The sequence below is a fragment of the Rissa tridactyla genome, chromosome 4 (genome assembly GCF_028500815.1).
Source record: "Rissa tridactyla isolate bRisTri1 chromosome 4, bRisTri1.patW.cur.20221130, whole genome shotgun sequence".
Lineage (NCBI taxonomy): Eukaryota > Metazoa > Chordata > Aves > Charadriiformes > Laridae > Rissa > Rissa tridactyla.
In genome coordinates this window covers 7,424,728-7,444,716 of record NC_071469.1, presented here as the reverse complement: position 1 = coordinate 7,444,716, position 19,989 = coordinate 7,424,728, and the positions used below count along the sequence as shown (strand labels likewise).

Sequence of the window (19,989 nt, the reverse complement as noted above, 5' to 3'; positions counted from 1 at the left end):
AGCGCGGGAGCGATATTTAAATGGCTCGGGCTTGCTTAATACCCGGCGGAGTAAACCAATATCCCGCGGCGGGCGGGCGGGCGGGCAGGCGGACAGACACCCCCCCCCCCCCACGCCTCTCCCCTCCGCTCCCCGCCCGGCCCGGCCCCTCCGCGCCCTGCCCGCCGCTCGGGGGGCGCCGGGGAAGCGGGGGCCGGGCCGGGCGGGCGGGGCGGGGGCGGTGGCGGGGCCGGGGAGGCGGCGCGGAGGCTTTAAGCGGGGCAGCGCGGGGCGGCGCGGTGCCTGCGGCCGCCGCTGCCGCTGGCCGGAGGCGCCCGGGCGGGGGGCGAAGCGGCTCCGCGGAGAGACGCCGGGGCCGGGAGGCTCCCGTTGGGCGGCGGGGGTGGGGGAGCCGTCTCCGCTGCCCTCCCGCCCCTCATAAAGCTTTGATGAGACACTTGAGCCGCCGCCTGTGTTGCTGGGGCGGCGGGAGGCGGCCGGTGGGACTGGGCGCCCGGGAGAGGATGTGACTTCCCGGAGGGGACCCGGACAGGCTTTGTGTGGACGACGAGGTACGCGGCGCCCCGCCGGGAAACTTGAGGGGCCGGGCGGGGAGCAGGAAGGGGAGCGGCGGCGGGGCGGGGAGGGGAGGGCTGGGGCAGCCCCCCGCGCCCCTTTGTTCCCGCACCTGTCGGTCCGACCGGTGCCCGGCGGGGCGGGCGGCCCGGCGGGGGCTTTTGTTGGGGAGCCGGCGGCGGGAGGCGTGAGGTGGGGAGCGCGGGAGCCCGGGCGGCCGCTGGGCTGCGGCGCCGGCGCTTCCCCCGACGGCGGCGGTGCGGGGCGAGGCGGGGCCGGGCGCGGGGCGCGCTGGCCGCGTGGCGGCGCCCTGCGTGGCCGTTGGGGCGGCCGTTGGGCCGCGCGCGGCGCCCCCTGGCGGCGGGCGCGCGGCGGGGCGGCGGCCCCCCGGCCCCTTCCTTCACGAGGGGAGCGGGGAGGGACGGGCCCGGCCCGGCCGAGGAGAGCCGTGCACTTGTCGGAGGGCCGGCGTCGCTGTGATGCGAAGGGCGCCCCGGCACCCTCAGCGGGATTCCGGTGGCGTTGGGGGTTTTGTCGTCCCGCCTTGAGGCGGGCGGCGGGAGCGGCGCTCGGTGGGGTGTCTCCCGTGGGGGGTGAGGGGAGAGGTTGGGTCCTGCCCGCGGGGTTTGGTTTCATATTGGTGTGGAAAACATCCTCCAGCCAGGAAGGAATTGGCCTTAGACGGTAAATGTCGTTGGCAAAGGTTTACTTAATACTTTGGAAGCCTTGAGCTATCCCACTGACTTTTTTTTCCCCCTTTATATAGGACGAAAAGCATAAGGTGTTACAACTGTGGGCCACGCTTGCTTTGCTTCTTTATTTTTTAAGAGGTGCTATTGGTATCTTGGTTTGCACATTACGGTTAAAATATGTACTTTCCCTTTCAGTTTATTGTAGTTTGCTGTTCCGAGGTTATGACTATTGCGAGATCAATAGTCATTACTTATTTATGTTTCTAGTAACACAGTTCTAATGAATGCAAAGAATCTATCCCACTGAAACTTTTTTTTTTCCCCTCAGCAAGTGTTTCTGTAATCTTTAATTCATAGTGTGATAAGTACATAAATTGAATTTCCTTGGTCATCTTTAGATAGGAGCAGAGGGCCGGGCAGCGAGCCGCCCGCTCGCAGGCAGGAGCAGCTTTGGCGTCACTAAGTTTGAGTGGCTGCTGGGTGGCAGAAGTGGTGGGTTCCTCCTGCTTGCACGTGGTGGGCTGTCGTCAAGGGAGAAGGTTGTCATATCATCCTGCTCGTTTGTGTCGGGTAGCACCTTGGTGGGAATCAGTGGCTCTGCTGGTGGAGGAGGAGTGCTGCCTGCCAGCGCTTGGGTGAAAACTCAACCCCGGTGATGGCCCAGAGTAGTCTAGGTATGGAAGAATGTAGGCAGAGGGGATGCTCTTGGCTCTGTCCTGACTGCAAATCCCGGGGTTTGGCATGCAAGAGGAGGTGGCAGCTGTCAGGGGGATGCTACGGCTCCCTGCATGCGGAACGGCAGGACTCTGGCTGTGTAAACAAACCCAGGGAAAGGGAGAAGGAAAACTGTGACGTTCTCCTGCCTGCTCCAGGACTGGTGCTGCCCCTCACCTGGGTCTTGGGGGGAAAGCAATGGCTCCATTGCAACTCTAAAATACCTTGAAGGAGCTGGTAGATATTTCGGCGATTTACCAGATACAGGAGTCTTTCTACAGGGCTCTGTAATTCACAACAATTTTCTGCTGTAGTACTATCACTTAATGTTCAGCTTCACTGAACCTCGGCTGGGAAAACCCATTTGTAAGTAGCATGCCTTCTGTTCACGTCGCCAGTGCTCTCTGCTTTCCGGAGCTGCAGGGTAGATCCTGTTGTTATATGGCTGTGAAATCAGGGTAAACCGGGTCAGAAGGATCAAGAACACTTTATCTGAATAATCCAGATATAACAGTGGAGGAAAATGGGGAAGGGCTTTTATCTTGGAGAGAGTAAGGCTAAACTGAAAAAAGTTTAATTTCAAGCAGCATGCTTTTAAACACGAAGGCATTATGTTGTAGCGTAGTGCTACAGGAGTACTACAATATGCTGGAATACTATGAAGCGTAGTGCACAGATGCAAAGGATTTTAAAGACTCATTAAAATGTGAAAGAATATAGTGGAAAAAAGGATCTGTGCTTTTGCTTAAAAGCTTTGCATATAGTGACAGTGCTGAGCTGAAAGTAGCTGCAGTTGAAAGTCCTTGCAGTACCTGTAGCACTTTCTGCAACTGTTACTCTGCTGTTACAGTGGGAAAAACACAAGAAGATGCGTGTCTAGCTCAGGTAATAGTTCTCTGCTGGAGTGCAGGTATAAAAGCAGGTCACAAGAAACTCGTGAGTAGGATACCCTCTCATCCCTTCTATGGGTAAGCCTGCATGAAGAGGAGAAACAATTCACTCTGAGTGAATTGTGTAGTAAGTGTGGTCGTATAAAAAAAAAAAAAAAAGTAGTATTTCCCATATCTGCCTTCCTGGTTTGTATAAAAGGCTGAAATGTTGTTCTAAGAATGTGCCCTGTGCCTACACTATCAATCTGATGTAAGGCATTGTGTGAATTGGTGGAGGCTCCACTAGAAGAGGATATATGCTTTTAATAGGCTAATTGCTGACTTGTCTTGACCTGTTTTCAAGCATATGTTTTGAGTGCTTGGTTGCTGCTAAATAGCTAGAACGCTGCTTAATTAGGAAGCTCTCAATCATTTCTTAGATCGGTTCATACACTGGCATTCTTGGTAACGCTTAGCTGTGAACACCCTTTAAAAGGAAGCTTTTAAAAGCACTGAAGCTAAGCTATTTTTGTGTATTGCCGAAATGAAGTGGTAACTCCTGTTCGTCACTAGGAAGACCTACTGTCTTCAGTTCCAGCTAGGAAAGTGCTGTGCGTAACAACTCTTTTGTTCCCTGCAGTATGCCATGAGGAAGCAGTACAGGTGTGTACTGAGCAGGCTGCCTGATGCACAAGCTGGGATGGGGCCGGTAGGCTGTGCTCCCTGTCTGTCAGCTCATGGATCTTACTGTTTCCCTTCCTTATCCATACCTATTATTCAGTCTTATCTTCTTCTGTAAGTTATTTGGTGCAGAGATTGTCTTGTCTGCCTTCTATTCCTGGTACCTGATGAGGAATTCTCAGTGCTCTTGTAATACAAATAGTAAATAACAGATTTTTACTACGCAGTGTACACAGGCAGCTCTGCCATGGTACCTGAAACTTCCTTGTTATCAACATAAATCCTTATGCTGCTTGATTTGGAAACACTGGAATATACAATAACAGAAGAATAAAATGCTTTAATTTTGGAGATACACGTGGGAGTTAGGGTAACTGTTATATTATAGCCCATGACCTCGGATACAATCGTACAATGGCCACGTTGTTTACAATTCTAGGCTCTGAGCAGTGCAATGAGGAATGCTGTTTGCAGGAGTTGTCCATGTACAACAGGACAAACAGTCACATGCATAAAGGTAGGTGATCTGTAGGGTCAGGCTCATATTTTTCTCCAACATTCAGGACCTAATCATCAGGCAACTGTTATAGACTGGTAGAGTTCAACTGTTACACCCAACAGTAAGCATCAACACGGAGCAGTTTGAAATACTGAAGATGCTATGAACTTGACTGAACAGGCAACAGTCTCATCTCAGGCACAATTTCTACCCTTTATAAATTGTGAACAGAGGGTTGGCTGGGATGATGCTGATTTGATGTGATTGTAATCCTTTAGTAACACTGATACTAGTGGTGGCAGAATGTCCCATTACAACATAATTTAGGCATCACAAATGGCTACAGCTGTCTGAAGATGAGTACTATGGACAACCAGAGGAAGCAAAAGGAAACTTCATTTAGTGAATTTTCATGCCCCAGTGACAGCTGCCATAAGGTTGTAGCAGTTGTATACTGTCCTGGGTAAGAATATTGTATCTTTCAGAGAAGTCATTTTTTGAAACCAGTTAATTAGGACAGTTATTTCTGGCCATGGCATTTGTACAGAACAGAAGGCATGATTGTTCTTATGTTTGTTTCTCTGAGTCCTTTGATCGACTAGAAGCTCTCGATGCTTTACGCTATAAATTACCTCAGTACTTTGGCAGTTCATCTCTTTTCTTGTGTACTTGGTTAGGAAAATGCAGAAATCCTTGTGACTCAGCTTCAGACTACTATAAATTATGAAGAAATGGGGGAGGGGGGTCACATTTCAAATTAGGAAAGGCAATTCTAGGAGGATGGGAGGAATACTGGTTGCTAAATTTGAGATAAGCATCTCTTGGTATCTCAAAATCTGAGCAGCTACCGCCACCTAGAGATGCATGAACCAAACACGTCGCTGTGGCTGGCTCTTGCAAGCGAGGCTGGACAATTAAAATGAGCAAGGCTGCTAATCCCAATCGTTCTTACTTCGCAGCAGCAAATTTAGTGTATGCATGCGGGCTTTATTTAACCCTGTGACTGAGGCGGTACCTGCAAATTCTGTTCTAGCAATGCAGGTATCTAATCTGTATACAGTCTTCCTTGTGTGGCTCAAGTAGGTAAACAAGAAGGATCACTTTCAGTAAATCGTTTGCTGACTGAACTTTAGACTATACCTAAAGAAGTATTTGCAAGTCAAATTTATACTGGCTTGTTACAGCTGTTGGTGAGACTTGATAGTGTGTCCAAAGCTTGCACCAAAAAAGTGCAATGTAGAACTAGTCCCTTAAGGATTTGAGTTGGGCTGGGCGTGGGTGTGTGCCCCCGCCCTGGCACTGAAGTCTGCTTGGTACGGGGTGTCCTTTAGTAGTTGTTTCATGGAATAGAAAAAAAACCCCTGATTTTCTTAATGTATCGACTCAGTATCCTTTAGCTTGGTTTCTCTATATAACAGGATACAGTATTGAAGTTAATCTGGGTATGTTTGTATCTGCCCCTTGGTTCTTAGGATGTAGTTTCCTGTTTTGTTTTGAGCTCACAGCTTCTAATTTTTGTTTTGTACAGCAGTCTTTGGCCATAGCAGGTTCTTTCTCTGCTTTTGGGAGAAAAGAATGAGCACTGTTGCCTATTTAATTTGTGAGGAACCACTTAGAAAGAGAAACAATGTACCTTTTTTACCCACTGAACTCGTAATTTCATGTATAATTATTTCTGTTTGACTCTTACAGACACAGTACATTTTGGGGGCTTTTATAATAACTACTAGCTTATGGCTATCAAGTGCCCAGTGGAAAAAGAAACGCAACACAACTAAACCTCAGTGGGAGTTTACATCTCACAGAACCTTGAAAACGCAAGCCACTAGTTGATGGCATGTATTGCATATCTTTCCAGGTTATGGTTTTGATAATTTCTTAAAATATTTAAATCTGTCAGTGCAAAGCATATTAGGATAAGGGCTTAATGTATAGCTTCTGAGGGAATAGAGTTTTTCTGGGCAAAACTGAGGAGCTGTGATACTGGAGCATTTGCTGTTCAAGGCGGGAGGCAACTGCAGACTTGTTATACCATAGGTTGTATGAGAGAGCTGTTGTACCAAACTAGTGTTTGAAAAACTACCATTGATTCACCTGCAGTTTCACATCCAACCTCAGCCTTTCCAGTACGCGCACTGGGCTACAGGTAGGCTTGTGGTCCCTTGCATGCATGTAGTGTAGCAGGAGGAGTCTGGAAAGGGATTGAACTCGGTGAAGTCTTGAGCAAAATGCTGTTATATGCTCTTTATTAACTCAGCATGCAAAAGACTTGGAGCGTGTTGCTGCAGTTAAGGCTATAACAGTAAGAACAGGACAAAGTCTTTTTTTTTTTTTTTTCACCCCCCCCACCCCTCCTCCCCCCAGAATCCTGTAGTACATATCTTATAAAAGAGAGTTAATCTTGTGCCAATTCTAGTGCATGTTCTTCCTTATCTAATGTGATCAAAACACTGCTTTCTTTAAACATAACAGCTCCTGGAGAAATGCAGTTTTTTCTAGATCAAAGAATTAAAGGTTATGATCTCTGGATTCCTTAGTCTGTTATGCCATTTACTTGAGCTTGGTTCAACATTTAGTATCCATATGGTTTAGTTTACCCTTCTTTACACTGGCCATGGCGCTCTCGGTGAGCATTTAATACTTGATATACTGAGATGAAAAGAAATGAAATCTAAACTTTATTCAAGGGCTGGATTAGTAAGTAAACCAACCTCCCCTTAGTCATAGCTGTCACCGTACTACAGAAGTGTATGGACACTCTTGGGATGAGCGACAGGACTTGTTTTGCGGTATTTCTAGATAATTGTGCCTGCTGGCTGCCTGCATTAAGACTTGGATCTTCACTTGCTATTTACATTCCTTTTGAGTTGATAATCCAGTTTGACTGAGCTGTAAATGCCAAGAGAGAAATGCTATTTGATAGAATTTGTACTGAAAGCCAGTGTGAGTCCAAGGGGGAAGCAAAGCCACTAACAAGTTCAAGCTGGCAAGGGTAACTTAACCAGAGCCCGTGCCAGGAAACTGTGGTGAAGTATGAATTTGCTGCTGAATGTCATGACCGCCCTTTATCTTTATAATGGGTTGAACCAAAACTAGAAATAAACACATCTGAAGTTCTCCATTTTTGCTCTTCCAGATATAAACATTACAGTTTATGTCAATGTCATGGTTATTCTTTTTTTGTTGGCAGCTAATGTCCTGCAGACTGGTGAAGAAGGATTGTTTTTATTTTATGAGAGGCAAAGAAGGATGTTTCATGTCTCATTACAACAGCAGGGTACTTACTGGTATGGCGTTGGCAAGTTGCTGCCACTTAAATGGTGCAAAGAGAGGATAAGCAAGTGCTTCTTTACATCTTCTCGCAGAAATACAAATTTTGTGTAATGACTAGCAAAAGAATGTCTGAAAATGAGTTTTCCCCTTAAAAGATAATGATTGGCATATGAATTTTAAATAAAGAACAAACCTGCCTGCCCTGGAAGACTCATTTTAAGTCCTTTTCTCTCTATTTTGCACTAGTGATTCATCTCTGCTGCCCCCAGTGCAAAACTTTTCTGCCATTGTAACTGCAAAAGTCGCACAATTAACAAGGATGTTGCAAAGGGATGAGTGAGTCAATTCCACATGTCTCCATTGATTAAAAAAAAAACCCAAACAAAAAACTCAGCAGAAATAAGATCTAAGAAGCTACTCAGATATCTATGCGTCGAAAGAAGTCTACCAGTTTGACAAACCTAGATGCAACATCTTGAATTCCATAATCCTCAGGCATGAAGTCATATCACCTAGTTCTTAATCAATTTTGTTCAACACAGATACTGTGTATTTTTTCCTTGCTCTGATTCCTGTAACTGTTACGAAAATTATAGAATCTTATGCTTGGAAATACCAGAATCATTTCCCCTGCCTCTAGCTAATGGAAGGACAGCTATGCAATGAGAGCTAGAAAATGCAATAAATAACTTCCATGTCTGCTCTAAATTAAACACTTTGGAGCAAGTCTTCAGTTGCAAAGCACCACCAGACCTGTTAGTATTCAAGTTGTACTCACTAGAAAATGACTGCAGGGGAACTGCTGATAGTCTGCATGTCTTGTAATTAGTCATGTTCAGGCATACTTCAAAACATGATCTGTAGTTTTGTTGAAGAGAGTGCTGAGCCATTTGTATTTTCAGCAAAAAGATGCATCTGTGGAGGTGCATCAGGGGAAAAAAGATGACCAGACCTCGGTCATTGTTTTGACGGGGATGGTCCTTCATCCTCTGTAAGGTCTGAGCATCCATATTACGAGTAGGCATACCCTTGTTCTTCTCCATTTTATACAAATTAAGGCTGACCTTTGTTCCCTGGCAAGCTGCCTGCTTTGGGTTTATAGGGCTGGTAAATACCTACTTGTGCAGTAGTAGTACTCCATGGGAATAGGTCTTTCCTGAATTTCATAGCAAATTTGCTGTGGGTAAAAGCAGCCTCTGGATGAGACAGGAGGTTGTGTTGTATTTCAAATCAAACCTCCTAGAGGTTTTAATGGTGGAGAATGTTTCTATTTTAACACTAGTTTTGCTTTTCTTGTTGTTCTTTGTTATATAATGGTTGAGCCCACAAATTAGAAGCATGAGGCTAAAAGCTGAAGAATGAAGGAAGAAACAAAAAGCCATATGGCAATAGCAGGAGGTCCCGCCACCCCACCTTAGGCTCGTGACAACATGCCCTACATTTAACCTACAGTCAGGAACTAATTAACGACACAGATGGAAGTGAGCTAGCATATGTATTCAAAGTAATACCCCTAAGGTTTTAATCAGCTGCCCTGCCTCTTTCTGGGTGAGACACCGAAGTTACCATAGAGAGATTTGCAAAATACGTGAATGATAGACATGGTTAAGGCCGCTTTGTGTAGTGGCTGAAGCAAGGGGTGGGGAGCAGGGGCTCCCCTCATCTCCTCTGGCTCTGCAGCGACTTGCTGGGCAATCTGGGGTAAATTGTTTAAATGTCTTTATGGGCTTTGGCCTACCCAGAAGGAAAACAGGATTTCTGATGTGGTTCCTCGTCACCTAAGGATGTTGAGATTCAATGTTTGCAAAGCACTTTGCAAACTTTGATAGTGTATTCTCCAAGAAATGTTGTACAAGTGGAGAGTCACAGCAGAATAAGTACCAGGTCTCTGTTTTTACAGTTTCTAAGTGGTTTGTTTTGGTTTTTTTTTTTCCTCTCCAGAACTACTAATTATCTCCAATAAGACAGCCCTGCTTTTGATTTTGAATAGGATGGTGACTTCTAGATAATCTATCATGTTGTGCAGAGATTTGGGAGAGGGAGAACACTTGTCTGTTTTCAACAGACTAATTGGGTAATTTAATGTTTCTCGCTTTAACTTTCTCTTTCCTCCTCCCACCCCCAGCTATCTGAAGAGAAAGAGACTCTCCTTCCCTGCAGGGCAGTAGGATCTGCTTATGTGAAGGGATAGGTATTGAAGGTTTTTCTGGAGAGGTGTTTATTTAATGACTGAAATCCCATATACAAACCTACCCTTTGGAGCTTAAGGGCTCTCACAGTGAGAGCAGTACGCTGGCAGTGGAGCCACTTTCTTCAGCAGAGGGGTGTGTGCATGAAACAAGACACGCAAGTGCAGAGCGGAGGAAAGTTAGGTGGTGTTGGGCTGGATTTTGCATACTTCTGTTTATAGGCATGTCTGGGCTATTTATGTGCTTATATCAGTGGGGGGAAGGGAGGAGCTAGTCTGCACACCTAGAAAGCTTTTTTTTCCTTCCCCTTTAAAGTGTAATTATTGTCAAACATTGCTCAGGAGTCTGAGCGTGAGGAAGCTGTTTTGCTGAAACCTGTCACATTTTGTTCCGAGACAGCTATTAGCTATAGTTTAGTTGTCGGCCCCAATTGATTTTTATGATCACATAAATACTGAGCCACCTTCAGAGCTGGCATAAATCTATGAACAGAGCTCTATAGGTTTACACCAGGTAGTGACTGTGTCCACCACAGTGGGGTCCACTGGAACGTACTGCTTCAATGAACCTCAACAGTTTTTGTGGAAATAATTTCCCATGATGCCATAATCTATAGTTGTATTTGGTGGCAAGCATGAAAAGTCATGAACCAGGTAAACTACGTTTTTAATTGTGGAGGAGAAGGACCCAATGCCCATATAATTCACAGGAACAGCAGTGTAGTACTCCTCTGTGAAAGAATTTGCAGCATTATACAACTAGGAGAAGGTGTGAACCTGATAAATTAATTTTTCCAGCAGGTTTTTCTTTTTCTTTATGTTCCATTAAACATTTGTACCTGGAGGAGTACAACTAATGAAGCTTGTTTTCAGACACTTGCGTCTTTGCCAGATGTACCTCCTCACCCCTTCTAGTAATTCCAAACCCTCTTCATCTATGGAGCTTGTGAAATGAAAGCAACAATACACAGTGTTGTAAGTGGGTAAGCCCTACACTGGTGTTTGCCTGACTAAGGGTGAAGGGGAGGGGGAGCTTATTTGGGTGGCTCTCGGCTCCTTGCCATGCCAGTTACAACATATGACCACGGGAATAATGTTGTCTGTCAAACTTGTGTCCCTCAACTGAGTCTGGTTGAAGTTAGTCCCCAAATTTTTAAGGTAGATTAGGGATAGAGAACCAGGCATAGCAATTGCAAAAGTCTTGTTTCAACATGAAATCACTTAAAGGTGGGAAAAAAAAGCTAAAAACTAAAGCTTTGAAATCTGTGGTGTGCTGTATTGTCATAGTAAAATATCAGTGGTGAAAGAACACTTCTGGCCAAAGTGCTTCCAATACAGTTATGTTAACATAGTAACATAGTTTTCCAACAGTGTTATCTCCAAAGATAAAGCTGTTGTCACAACAGGACACGTGCAGGGCTGGCTGCCCAGTGAGGTGGGTTAGATTCCTGAGTACATCCTTTTAAATAGAAATTCCTCATTATTCCATTAATGTAGGTGGCTTTGCAAAGTTACAAACTTCTGCTCCTGGTCTGGTTGTTCCCATGTAACTTGAATACTCCCAGAAGCTGCTCTGGTACCTGAGCATAAGCTTTTATCCCTTGCCCCGTCTATGGGAAGTATTTCCATGGAGATGCCGTGCTAACAGCTGGACTGAGCATGTGTTGAGAGAAATCCGCACACGAGGGCGGGCAGCCAAAAGATGACTGATAACACCACTGGCAAATGCAGGCATATTGTTAATACCTGTCAGGGCTCTGACAACAGGCATTTCCAGTTTCTGGTTCACGCACATCACAACGTACTGATCTGCTTCATTTCAAGGACTGACTATGGCTAAAAGCAAGGTATTCTCTTACAGCAATGCCACACACAGGCAGGGTCTCAGCAAAGGTAAGAGTCTTGCAACAAATGGGTATAGCCCTTGCCCTCCTCCCTTACCCTGGAGAAAGCACTGCCTGCCCAAACTATGGGTAACTGCTCCATCTGATGCTTATGCTTTTTAACCATTGATTTTCCTTGGCTAAGCTTCACTTACATTCCTGTTGAGTGCATAATGTTCTATAGGTCCTAGGAAGCTTGCCACTTGCAGCAGAACTGATGGGTGCGTGGGATGTTTTACATGCTGTTCAATAGTTTATAGGCACTCGTAAGATCCAAGCTCAACTGGTACAGCAGCTTCTGGGTTGTTCCAGGGCTGCTGGACACATGTCACAGTACAAGGGATCCAACTCACGCAAGTTTGCACGCAACGTGCTCCATTCTGTTCCTGCTCTCGGGTGCCAATTATCCTTGACTTCAGTGGGAGCTTCATGTGTGTACTTGGCAGGATAGCTTAGTCCTGTGACGATTCAGTGCAGTATTTCATACCAAAGAGCCGTAACGAAATGGAAGACAAACCACAGATGCTGCTCAAAGGTCTGAGGTTCTGCCCTAACCTTCTGCGCACAGGTTGAATTAGCATTATATAAAGCTCTAGTGGCTATCGAAGCAAATGATTTCGGAGAACTGTAATTATCTGCTCCCATGGAGGAACCAGATAGTATCTTGGCACGGAGTAATTATTTCATGGAATGGTTTTGTGGTTGTTTTTCTTGTTGGGGTTTTTTTTTTGCGGGGCAGGGGAGGGGGGGGGTTAGGTAGCCTATTCTGTAGGTGAACTTTCCTTTCACAGAGGTTGAATAATGTTACTTCTGAGTGAACACAGTAATGGCATGAATGTATCTTGACAAATACTCTAAAACAGGTTAAGGTAGTTTTCTAAACCTTAAGTCAACTTTAAAATCGGAATTTGCTAATGCTTAGGTTTTAGGTTTGGAAGCCATGTCCCTACTGTACAGTATTTCTGGCATGCCAGTGGGAGTATGGCATGTTACCCTACCCGTGATACTGCTGAGGAGCAAAAATAAACCTGCTGGTAGCACTTTTCTTTGAGGGGGACTTTCACTGCATACCTTGGTATTTCAACATGAAATTTTGGTGAAAAATGTTTTAGTAAAGCATATTGTGTTTGATATGTATAGTGGCATCCACACAAGTACCCTTTTGGAGCTGAGTTTCTTTGTTTACAGTAGGGATCACCAATCCCCGTGCAGTTTGAGTGCCCCGTGTGCAGGATGCTGTACAAACAGCTGGGAAGGCAGTATGTGTGTCACTGGCTCAACAATCGGTTCCCATTGTAAAAGTATAAAAATAGTGCACATCTGTTCTCTTCCATGGGTGTTTTCTCTCTGAAAGCTCTGATACCATCTGTGAGTCTGGCCTGCTATTCCTTCACTTGTGCATACTGCCAGAACTCATCCTGCCTGTTTCCTGGTATGGGTAGAATGGGTCTGAGATCCATCCAACAGAAATCCTACTGGGAACTCCTCATAGTCCTGCACTTGGCCAATTTAAGTAGAAGCGTGCTTGTAATGAGGAGACTGTCTGGTCTGTGCCCATTAGAGCAGCTGAATTCTCTTTCTCAGAGCTTTGAAGCAAGCGTGCCCTTTGTGGGGCTGTTTGAGTGTTCAGAAAAATATGATGAAAGTTTGCAGGAAACTCTAATACGTAACTCTGAAAGATCGGGGGTGTAATATCATAGCATTATTATTTTGCCATTATTTTCTTTGAGTTCTCTCCCACCTCTGGTTGACAGGAGAAGTTGTGGGTTTTGTATGCGTTGGGGAGGGAGTCTGATAAAACCTTGGAATCTCACAAAAACTCCTTGTAGTGTTTTAAACAGATGCATACTTCTTCAGAGCCAGTGTAGGCATTGCTGGAGCTTCTTTGCTGTCAGCAGCTGTACCATAGGCAATATTTAGCAGCATAAGATGAAAGAAAATTCCTTATGTTAAAAGTTGTAGTTTACAAACTGCTTGTAAATTTGCTTGCAATTTATCTTAGTCTTCAAAATGGTTCTTCGTCTCTGCCATCTCTGGCATTATGGCTAAGTAGATTTTATTACCTAAGGGAAAACCAACATGAGAGAATAAAAATAAAATGGGTTTCTTCTTCCTGACATGAAGAACCAACTTACAAGAATACAAATTGGGTGTGGGTGTGCATGTGGATGTATTGGGGGGGGCGGGCGCTTTATTTTCAGTAATAAAAAGTAATTATATAGTTTGCATAAATAGCCGCAAGGATAACCAGACTGCGTCAGACATCCAGTTATGCATGTGTTAAAGGTTAATACTATTTGTTCTCAGTACATTTAGTCTTTGCAAATCATGTGCTGACATGCATCCCATTTTGGTATCTGTTCACACACTCCGGTAATGATGCGTAGAGCAGGAACTCATGCCTGTGCCATTCAGTAGTATTTAGTAAATTGAACTTTTGTATAAAGGTCTTAGAAAATGGCAAGGCAGAAAATGAATGTCTTCTTGCTGCTAATTTTATCTTCCACTGCACACTCCTTTCTGGAGATTAAAGCATTATGAATCTATTCACTACTGAAAGTTATTTCAACTTTCATAGCACATATCAGGATGCAGAAAAGCAAGTACATGTTCACAGCTGTTCCTCAGGTCTCTCTGCTGGAAATACGACCTGTTAAGCTGCTAGATTTCTGCTTAAAATAATGAAATAAAACAATTAACTGGTGAATCCTCATTAAAGACAAATACTGAAATAAATAGTACAGCTAGGTAATTGACTGCATATGTAAACTAGCTGTAGATAATTGACATGACCTTCATTTAACGAGCCTCCTTCCCATTAGTGGAGATGACTGCCACAATTATGTGCCCTTATTCTAGCTGTAATTGTGTGGACTTTATTGAAGTACAAACTAGGTCACATCTTCCTGAGATCTGGTCCATGGTGGGCGACCTCTTTTCATTGCTTCAGCTTTGCTATGCTGCATGAGAGAAGGAAGGATGTTCTTGCAGCCATGAGAATGGATGTCGTTCAGGAAACCAGTCTCAAGTGTTATTTCTGACAGAGACATCTTGTGTGACCTGAGAGAGTAGCTTAAGGCTAGGTCTCAAGGAGGCTAGCATACATCAACTTTAAATAGCTTATATCTATTTTATACGAGTTAGCAGGTGTATACAACAGTCTATGGGACAGCAGTTGAGTGAAGATTCCCTTGTCTAGAGAGGTCTTTGATCTTTTATGCCTAGTGACATAGCTGAACAGGACGAGTGCAAAAGCTGCAGCCTTTAGTTGGCATTCCTGGAAGGTGGGAAATAGAGACCTGAACCTCCTACAGCTGAGAAGGGAGGGGATGGATGTGTGATAGGACTACAGAGGCTGTATCATCAGTGATTTTTATTTTGTATTTTTCTAGTCGCATGTGTGTCTAAAAGTGGCTGGGGCTACTCTATCTTGCCTGGCATTCAGTTGTATTGATGTCCTCGGAGTCAGGTTGCTCCAGTTGAGAAATACTCAGCGTGGTGAGCCTCCATGGGCAATAGTTGCTCAGTCTGCCAGGGTAGCATCAGGCGTGGGTGCACGCAGAAGTGCTGGGCCATCTCCAGGCAAGGCCTCATAGTGGTGGGTGAGCCCAGCATGGAAAGGGGCAGTACCTTGCTCAGCAGTAGCATACTGGGAAACCAGGAACATAACAGCTTTTTCCCTGTAACCCCGGTTCTGCTTCCACATGGGGTGACATGGTGACTTCCTCATAATCAGAAGGGTGTGCGTAATCTGTTAGTGTTTGGTGTTTACAAGGCACTTATTGTAACAGGACAGGCAGTATCTTTAATCCTTGCAACATAATGGAGGTTTGATAGTTGGGGAGCAGAGGAATAGGACTGGAAGCTGCCATCCAAAGTGTTTCCAGTGACCTTTTTGGTGCTGCGTTGGGATATTAGTCCTGCCTCACTAAGTAAGAGATGAACCGTGCATTCATGAGTCAGTTCAAAAGTAGCTGAAAGGTTGTGTGTTTCTACCCGTGGAGTGAGATTTAGATCTTACTCTGCTGTACTGTATTAAGCTAGTCAATTTTGAGCAGCTGCTATTAGAAATTGCTATGGCCTCTAAAATGAAGATATTTCCTAGGTGTTAAAAGATTACTTCCTCATATTAAATCACTTGATATCATTTTGCTGCCAAAGACAAGGCCTGTGTATATTGCTCAAGTCTCTGTCAAGATAGAGAGAAGAATCTCTTCACATCCTGCTTGCACAGTTTGGCTTAGTCTGGGACTCATTTACAAAAAAGTAGATATTTGATCTGTGCTTTCTAGGAATATTCCATGTGTCTGTGCTGCTAAAGCTTACTGTGACATACTCTTCTACTGTTATAAACCTGAGGAAAAGGGGTGGCTTTTAGGGGGACACATTTTCTTGTGTATTATCAGTATGTTATATGTATAACGGCTGTCTTAAAGTTGTTGGCTTTCAGAGCCTAGTTGTACACTGTTTCTTGCTACCCCAGGAAATAGCGGTGGTTGTATGTCATCAGATGGGATGTAAATTGATCAAGCTTGACAGCAGTTTCCTTCCTAAATGGAAGGCAAAATTGATTAAGGAAGGATTAATTTAACATGAGATATAAAGTACTGTTAGATCTGGTGACCAACCAGCTATTGGCAGAGGATGCTAAGGGCTTATTGAAGTCAATTGGTGTGGTTTCTCTGCACCTCTCTATCCTCTGTCATTTTCCTTGTAAGAAAAATCTCCATGCAAACCAAGTTGCACAGCCACTATTGTATTCATTTCACATCCCTCCAAGTTCATTGCTAGCACAAGTAGTAAGCAGCCCAGTGACAATAGTGAAGGATGTGGCCTGTTCCCGAATCCTTCCATCCTTTGTTCACCTACCTAACTTGAAAAGCAAATGTTTAGCCTCCAACTGGTGCACTTAGCTGATGGGTGCAAGCTTCTGCTTCTCTGTTTTGTGCTTGTCTTGGTGCCTGTTGTGTCGTGTCTTCTCTCTGTTGCACTGGAAGGCCCTTTGGGGCACTACGTGCTCAGACAGAGTTTGTCCTCCAGAGTCAAGATATTGGCTGGGACCTCTGGGCACTACTCTAATAAAAATAACAGGAACTTGATTGGGAGCCAGAAGATCTGTGTTCTGTTCAGTGCTCTGGTGGTCACAAAGTGTGATGTGGGTGTTCGGGTTGTTTTTTTTTTTTTTTTCCTTTTAAGTTTTATATAAAACAATTCTCAGAAGGAGGAGTGTATGAATATTATTAATCTTGTTGCCTGTTCCAATGGCTGTGCATTTGTATGCTAGCCGAACCACTCCTTCTCCCTCTTGTCTTGTCTCTCCTTGTTTGATAAAGGAAGACTGATAACCTTCTTCCTTGTGTTGTAAATCATCTCTGTAGTGTCTCTCTTCCTCCCCTTTGAGGAAGAAATCTGATGTTACTCCCTGTAGAATGTTTTAAAAATCCTAGGATGAAAAAATCTCCAAAATATTAATGTTCTGCATCGTTAGAGCAAACACTATGTTCCTGTGAGTCACAGATGTCAGGTTTGTTTAATCTTAATAAATCTATGCCACAATAACACTTTTAAACAGGAAGAGAGATGGAGGGGTGAAGGAAGAGTTGTGCTGGGATAGAGAGGATTCTTAGCCAAAATCTTGTTTAGTGGAGGGGCATGGACACAAACCCAAACACTTCCCACCCCTCAACTTCATTAAGTAAACTTTGAGACCTACATTTTGGGCACTGCCTTTCTAGTACATATTTCATTTTCTATGTATGTTTTATGATAGATTGTTTTTCCATGTTCGAGTCTTAAGAGTACTAGTTTCCCACAGCATATTTGCAGGAGATGAAGTAAGGCTTTTTACATAGCACCCTGTTGGCAAACAGAAATAGCATTTACTCCAATGTGTGCTGCCAAGTATGAGGTACTTCCGAATGAACTTCAAAAGCTCTGAAACAAGCATTAGCTGCTGCTTCAAAAATGTGAACGATGCCATTGCTTTCTAGCAAGCAGAACTGGTGAGAGCAGGGATCGGAAGGAGGAAAAATAACAACTGGATGTGATGGATGTTGTAGTAGCACTTGGGATCAGACAGAAAGCATAGCTCTCTGTCACTGCAGGATTTGGGGGGTTCTTGTAATAGTACCTAAAGTGCGTACTCTGCACTTGAGGAAGAAACAATTTCTACCCTGAGGAACATACAGTCTATGGAGACTCAGCAAAGTGCTTGGGAAGGAGCAGTCATACAAGCCCAAGCTGTTGGGATTGCTGATAGGAGCGAGTTGTGCTGATTCCAGGCCTGGTGAGGAGTTTTCTTACCGGCACCCTTTCCTTGTGCTACCCCTTCATGCTCAATGAGGACAGAGCTAAGCGTACATATAAGTAAGCCTCAAAGCATGGCCCATAACATGCTCAAGAACTTGTGGTACAATGTGAGAGAAACGGGCAAAACACCGTGTTTCAGGTTGGCGCATGGGCTGGTTGTGCTGCTGGTTTTCATGCTGGGTTCTGGGCTCTAACTGGGTTTAAATAGGTGCATTGCCCACATGAGAACAAGCAATATGGGGCTCTGGGAAAGTATGGTACCGTGGTTCTGGTACAGTTTGGTACAAGACTGGTACTGGTATGTTGCAGGTTGTACTATTGTACTGGTATGGTACAGTCGTTTTGGTATAGCCCTTACCAACTCTGTAATCCAGCAGGTCCCATCCATGGCATTCACATGATGCAAAGCAATCTGTCCAGCTCAAATTTAGTATAATGGCCTGGATCGTTTTCTTGTTCTATATTTATGCGTACATACCTTCTACTTTTAGATGAGGAATTGACCTGCTGAGACCTCAGAATTTGTATGGCCTCTTCCTGTGTTTTGAAGGTTGCTTTCAAAATACAGATGCAATTTATCCTGGTGCTGTTTAGTTTTTTGTGGATAGAACGATGAACTATTTTTGGCATAGAGAGATCTTAAAAATCAAATATTTGCATTTGTACTTGAAATGGAAGTCTTGCCTTTCACGCTTGCAAAGTTGTCTCTTACTGCTGCATGTTGCATTGCTAAACAGCAGTTTTGCTTTTGTTGTTACTTGAAATAGGTAATCAGTGAATAAATAAGGGGGCTGTATAGTATCTAATCTAATACTACGGAAAGACTTTGGCATGTAAGAACTCGGACTTGCTGGTATCAATGTTGCCTAAGCTTTGGCATATGCTTTATCTGGAACTCTAAATCAAAGAACACCCTTGTACAAGAGTATGCTTTATCGCTGGTAATGAGTTGCGGCGGCATGCAACGGATCTGTGCAGAAAACGCATAATGTCTCATGACAACTCAGGTGAATTTTTATTACTCCATCCCTTTTAAATTAATTTTTTTTTCTTGTTCTTGTCCTTAACAGTTCCACCAAGTGAGAAGAGTGATGACCATCCTTTTCCTTACTATGGTTATCTCATACTTCAGTTGCATGAAAGCTGCCCCGATGAAAGAAGCTAGTGTGAGAGGACAAGGCAGCTTGGCTTACCCAGGTCTTCGGACCCACGGGACTCTTGAGAGCCTAAATGGGCCCAATGCTGGTTCAAGAGGACTGACATCGCTGGCGGACACTTTTGAACATGTCATAGAGGAGCTTCTAGATGAGGACCAGGACATCCAGCCCAGCGAGGAAAACAAGGATGCAGATTTGTACACATCCCGAGTCATGCTAAGCAGTCAAGTGCCTTTGGAACCCCCACTGCTCTTTCTCCTCGAGGAGTACAAAAACTACTTGGATGCTGCAAACATGTCCATGAGGGTCCGGCGCCACTCTGACCCGGCTCGCCGCGGGGAACTGAGCGTATGTGACAGCACAAGCGAGTGGGTGACGGCGGCAGAGAAAAAGACTGCAGTGGACATGTCCGGGGCGACTGTCACAGTCCTGGAAAAAGTCCCGGTACCCAAAGGCCAACTGAAGCAATACTTCTATGAGACCAAATGCAACCCCAAGGGGTACACAAAGGAGGGCTGCAGGGGCATAGACAAGAGGCACTGGAACTCCCAGTGCCGAACTACCCAGTCTTACGTGAGAGCTCTCACCATGGATAGTAAAAAGAGAGTTGGCTGGCGCTTTATAAGGATAGACACTTCCTGTGTATGTACATTAACCATTAAAAGGGGAAGATAGTGGATTCGTGTTACATAGATTATATTGAGACAAGATTATCTATTTGTATATATACATAACAGGGTAAATTATTCAGTAAAAAATAATTTTATGGACTGCATGTATAACTGAAGTTTATACAGTACAGTGGTTCCACAATCTATTTATTGAACATATCCATGACCTGAAGGGGAACAAAAAGTCATTTGCGCACAAGTTTAAAAAAAAAAAAAAAGGGAAAAAAAAAAAAAGAAAAACAAGCAAACAAAAAAGTCTGCATTACATTCCTCGATAACATTGTGGTTTGTCGCCGTTGCCAAGAATTGAAAATATAAAAAGTTTAAAAAAAAAAAAAGAATAAAATTGCATGCTGCTTCAATTGTGAATTGATGATAAACTGTCCTCTTTCAGAAAAATAAATTGAACCAAAACATTCCGTTTACATTTTAGACAGTAAGTATCTTTATTCCTGTTAGTATTATATCTGTTTACTGCTTTTAACTTCTGATAGCGTT

General features: G+C 44.3%; 1 protein-coding gene across 1 annotated transcript; it reads left to right on the top strand.

Moving 5' to 3' along the window:
- Window positions 1–425: 425 nt before the first annotated feature.
- On the top strand, window positions 426–19,731 carry BDNF (brain derived neurotrophic factor). Its single transcript, XM_054199572.1, has 2 exons — window positions 426–551; window positions 18,734–19,731. Exon 2 carries the CDS (start codon window positions 18,755–18,757, stop codon window positions 19,493–19,495), a length of 741 nt encoding a protein of 246 aa, XP_054055547.1. The 5' UTR covers window positions 426–551; window positions 18,734–18,754; the 3' UTR covers window positions 19,496–19,731.
- Window positions 19,732–19,989: the final 258 nt, after the last annotated feature.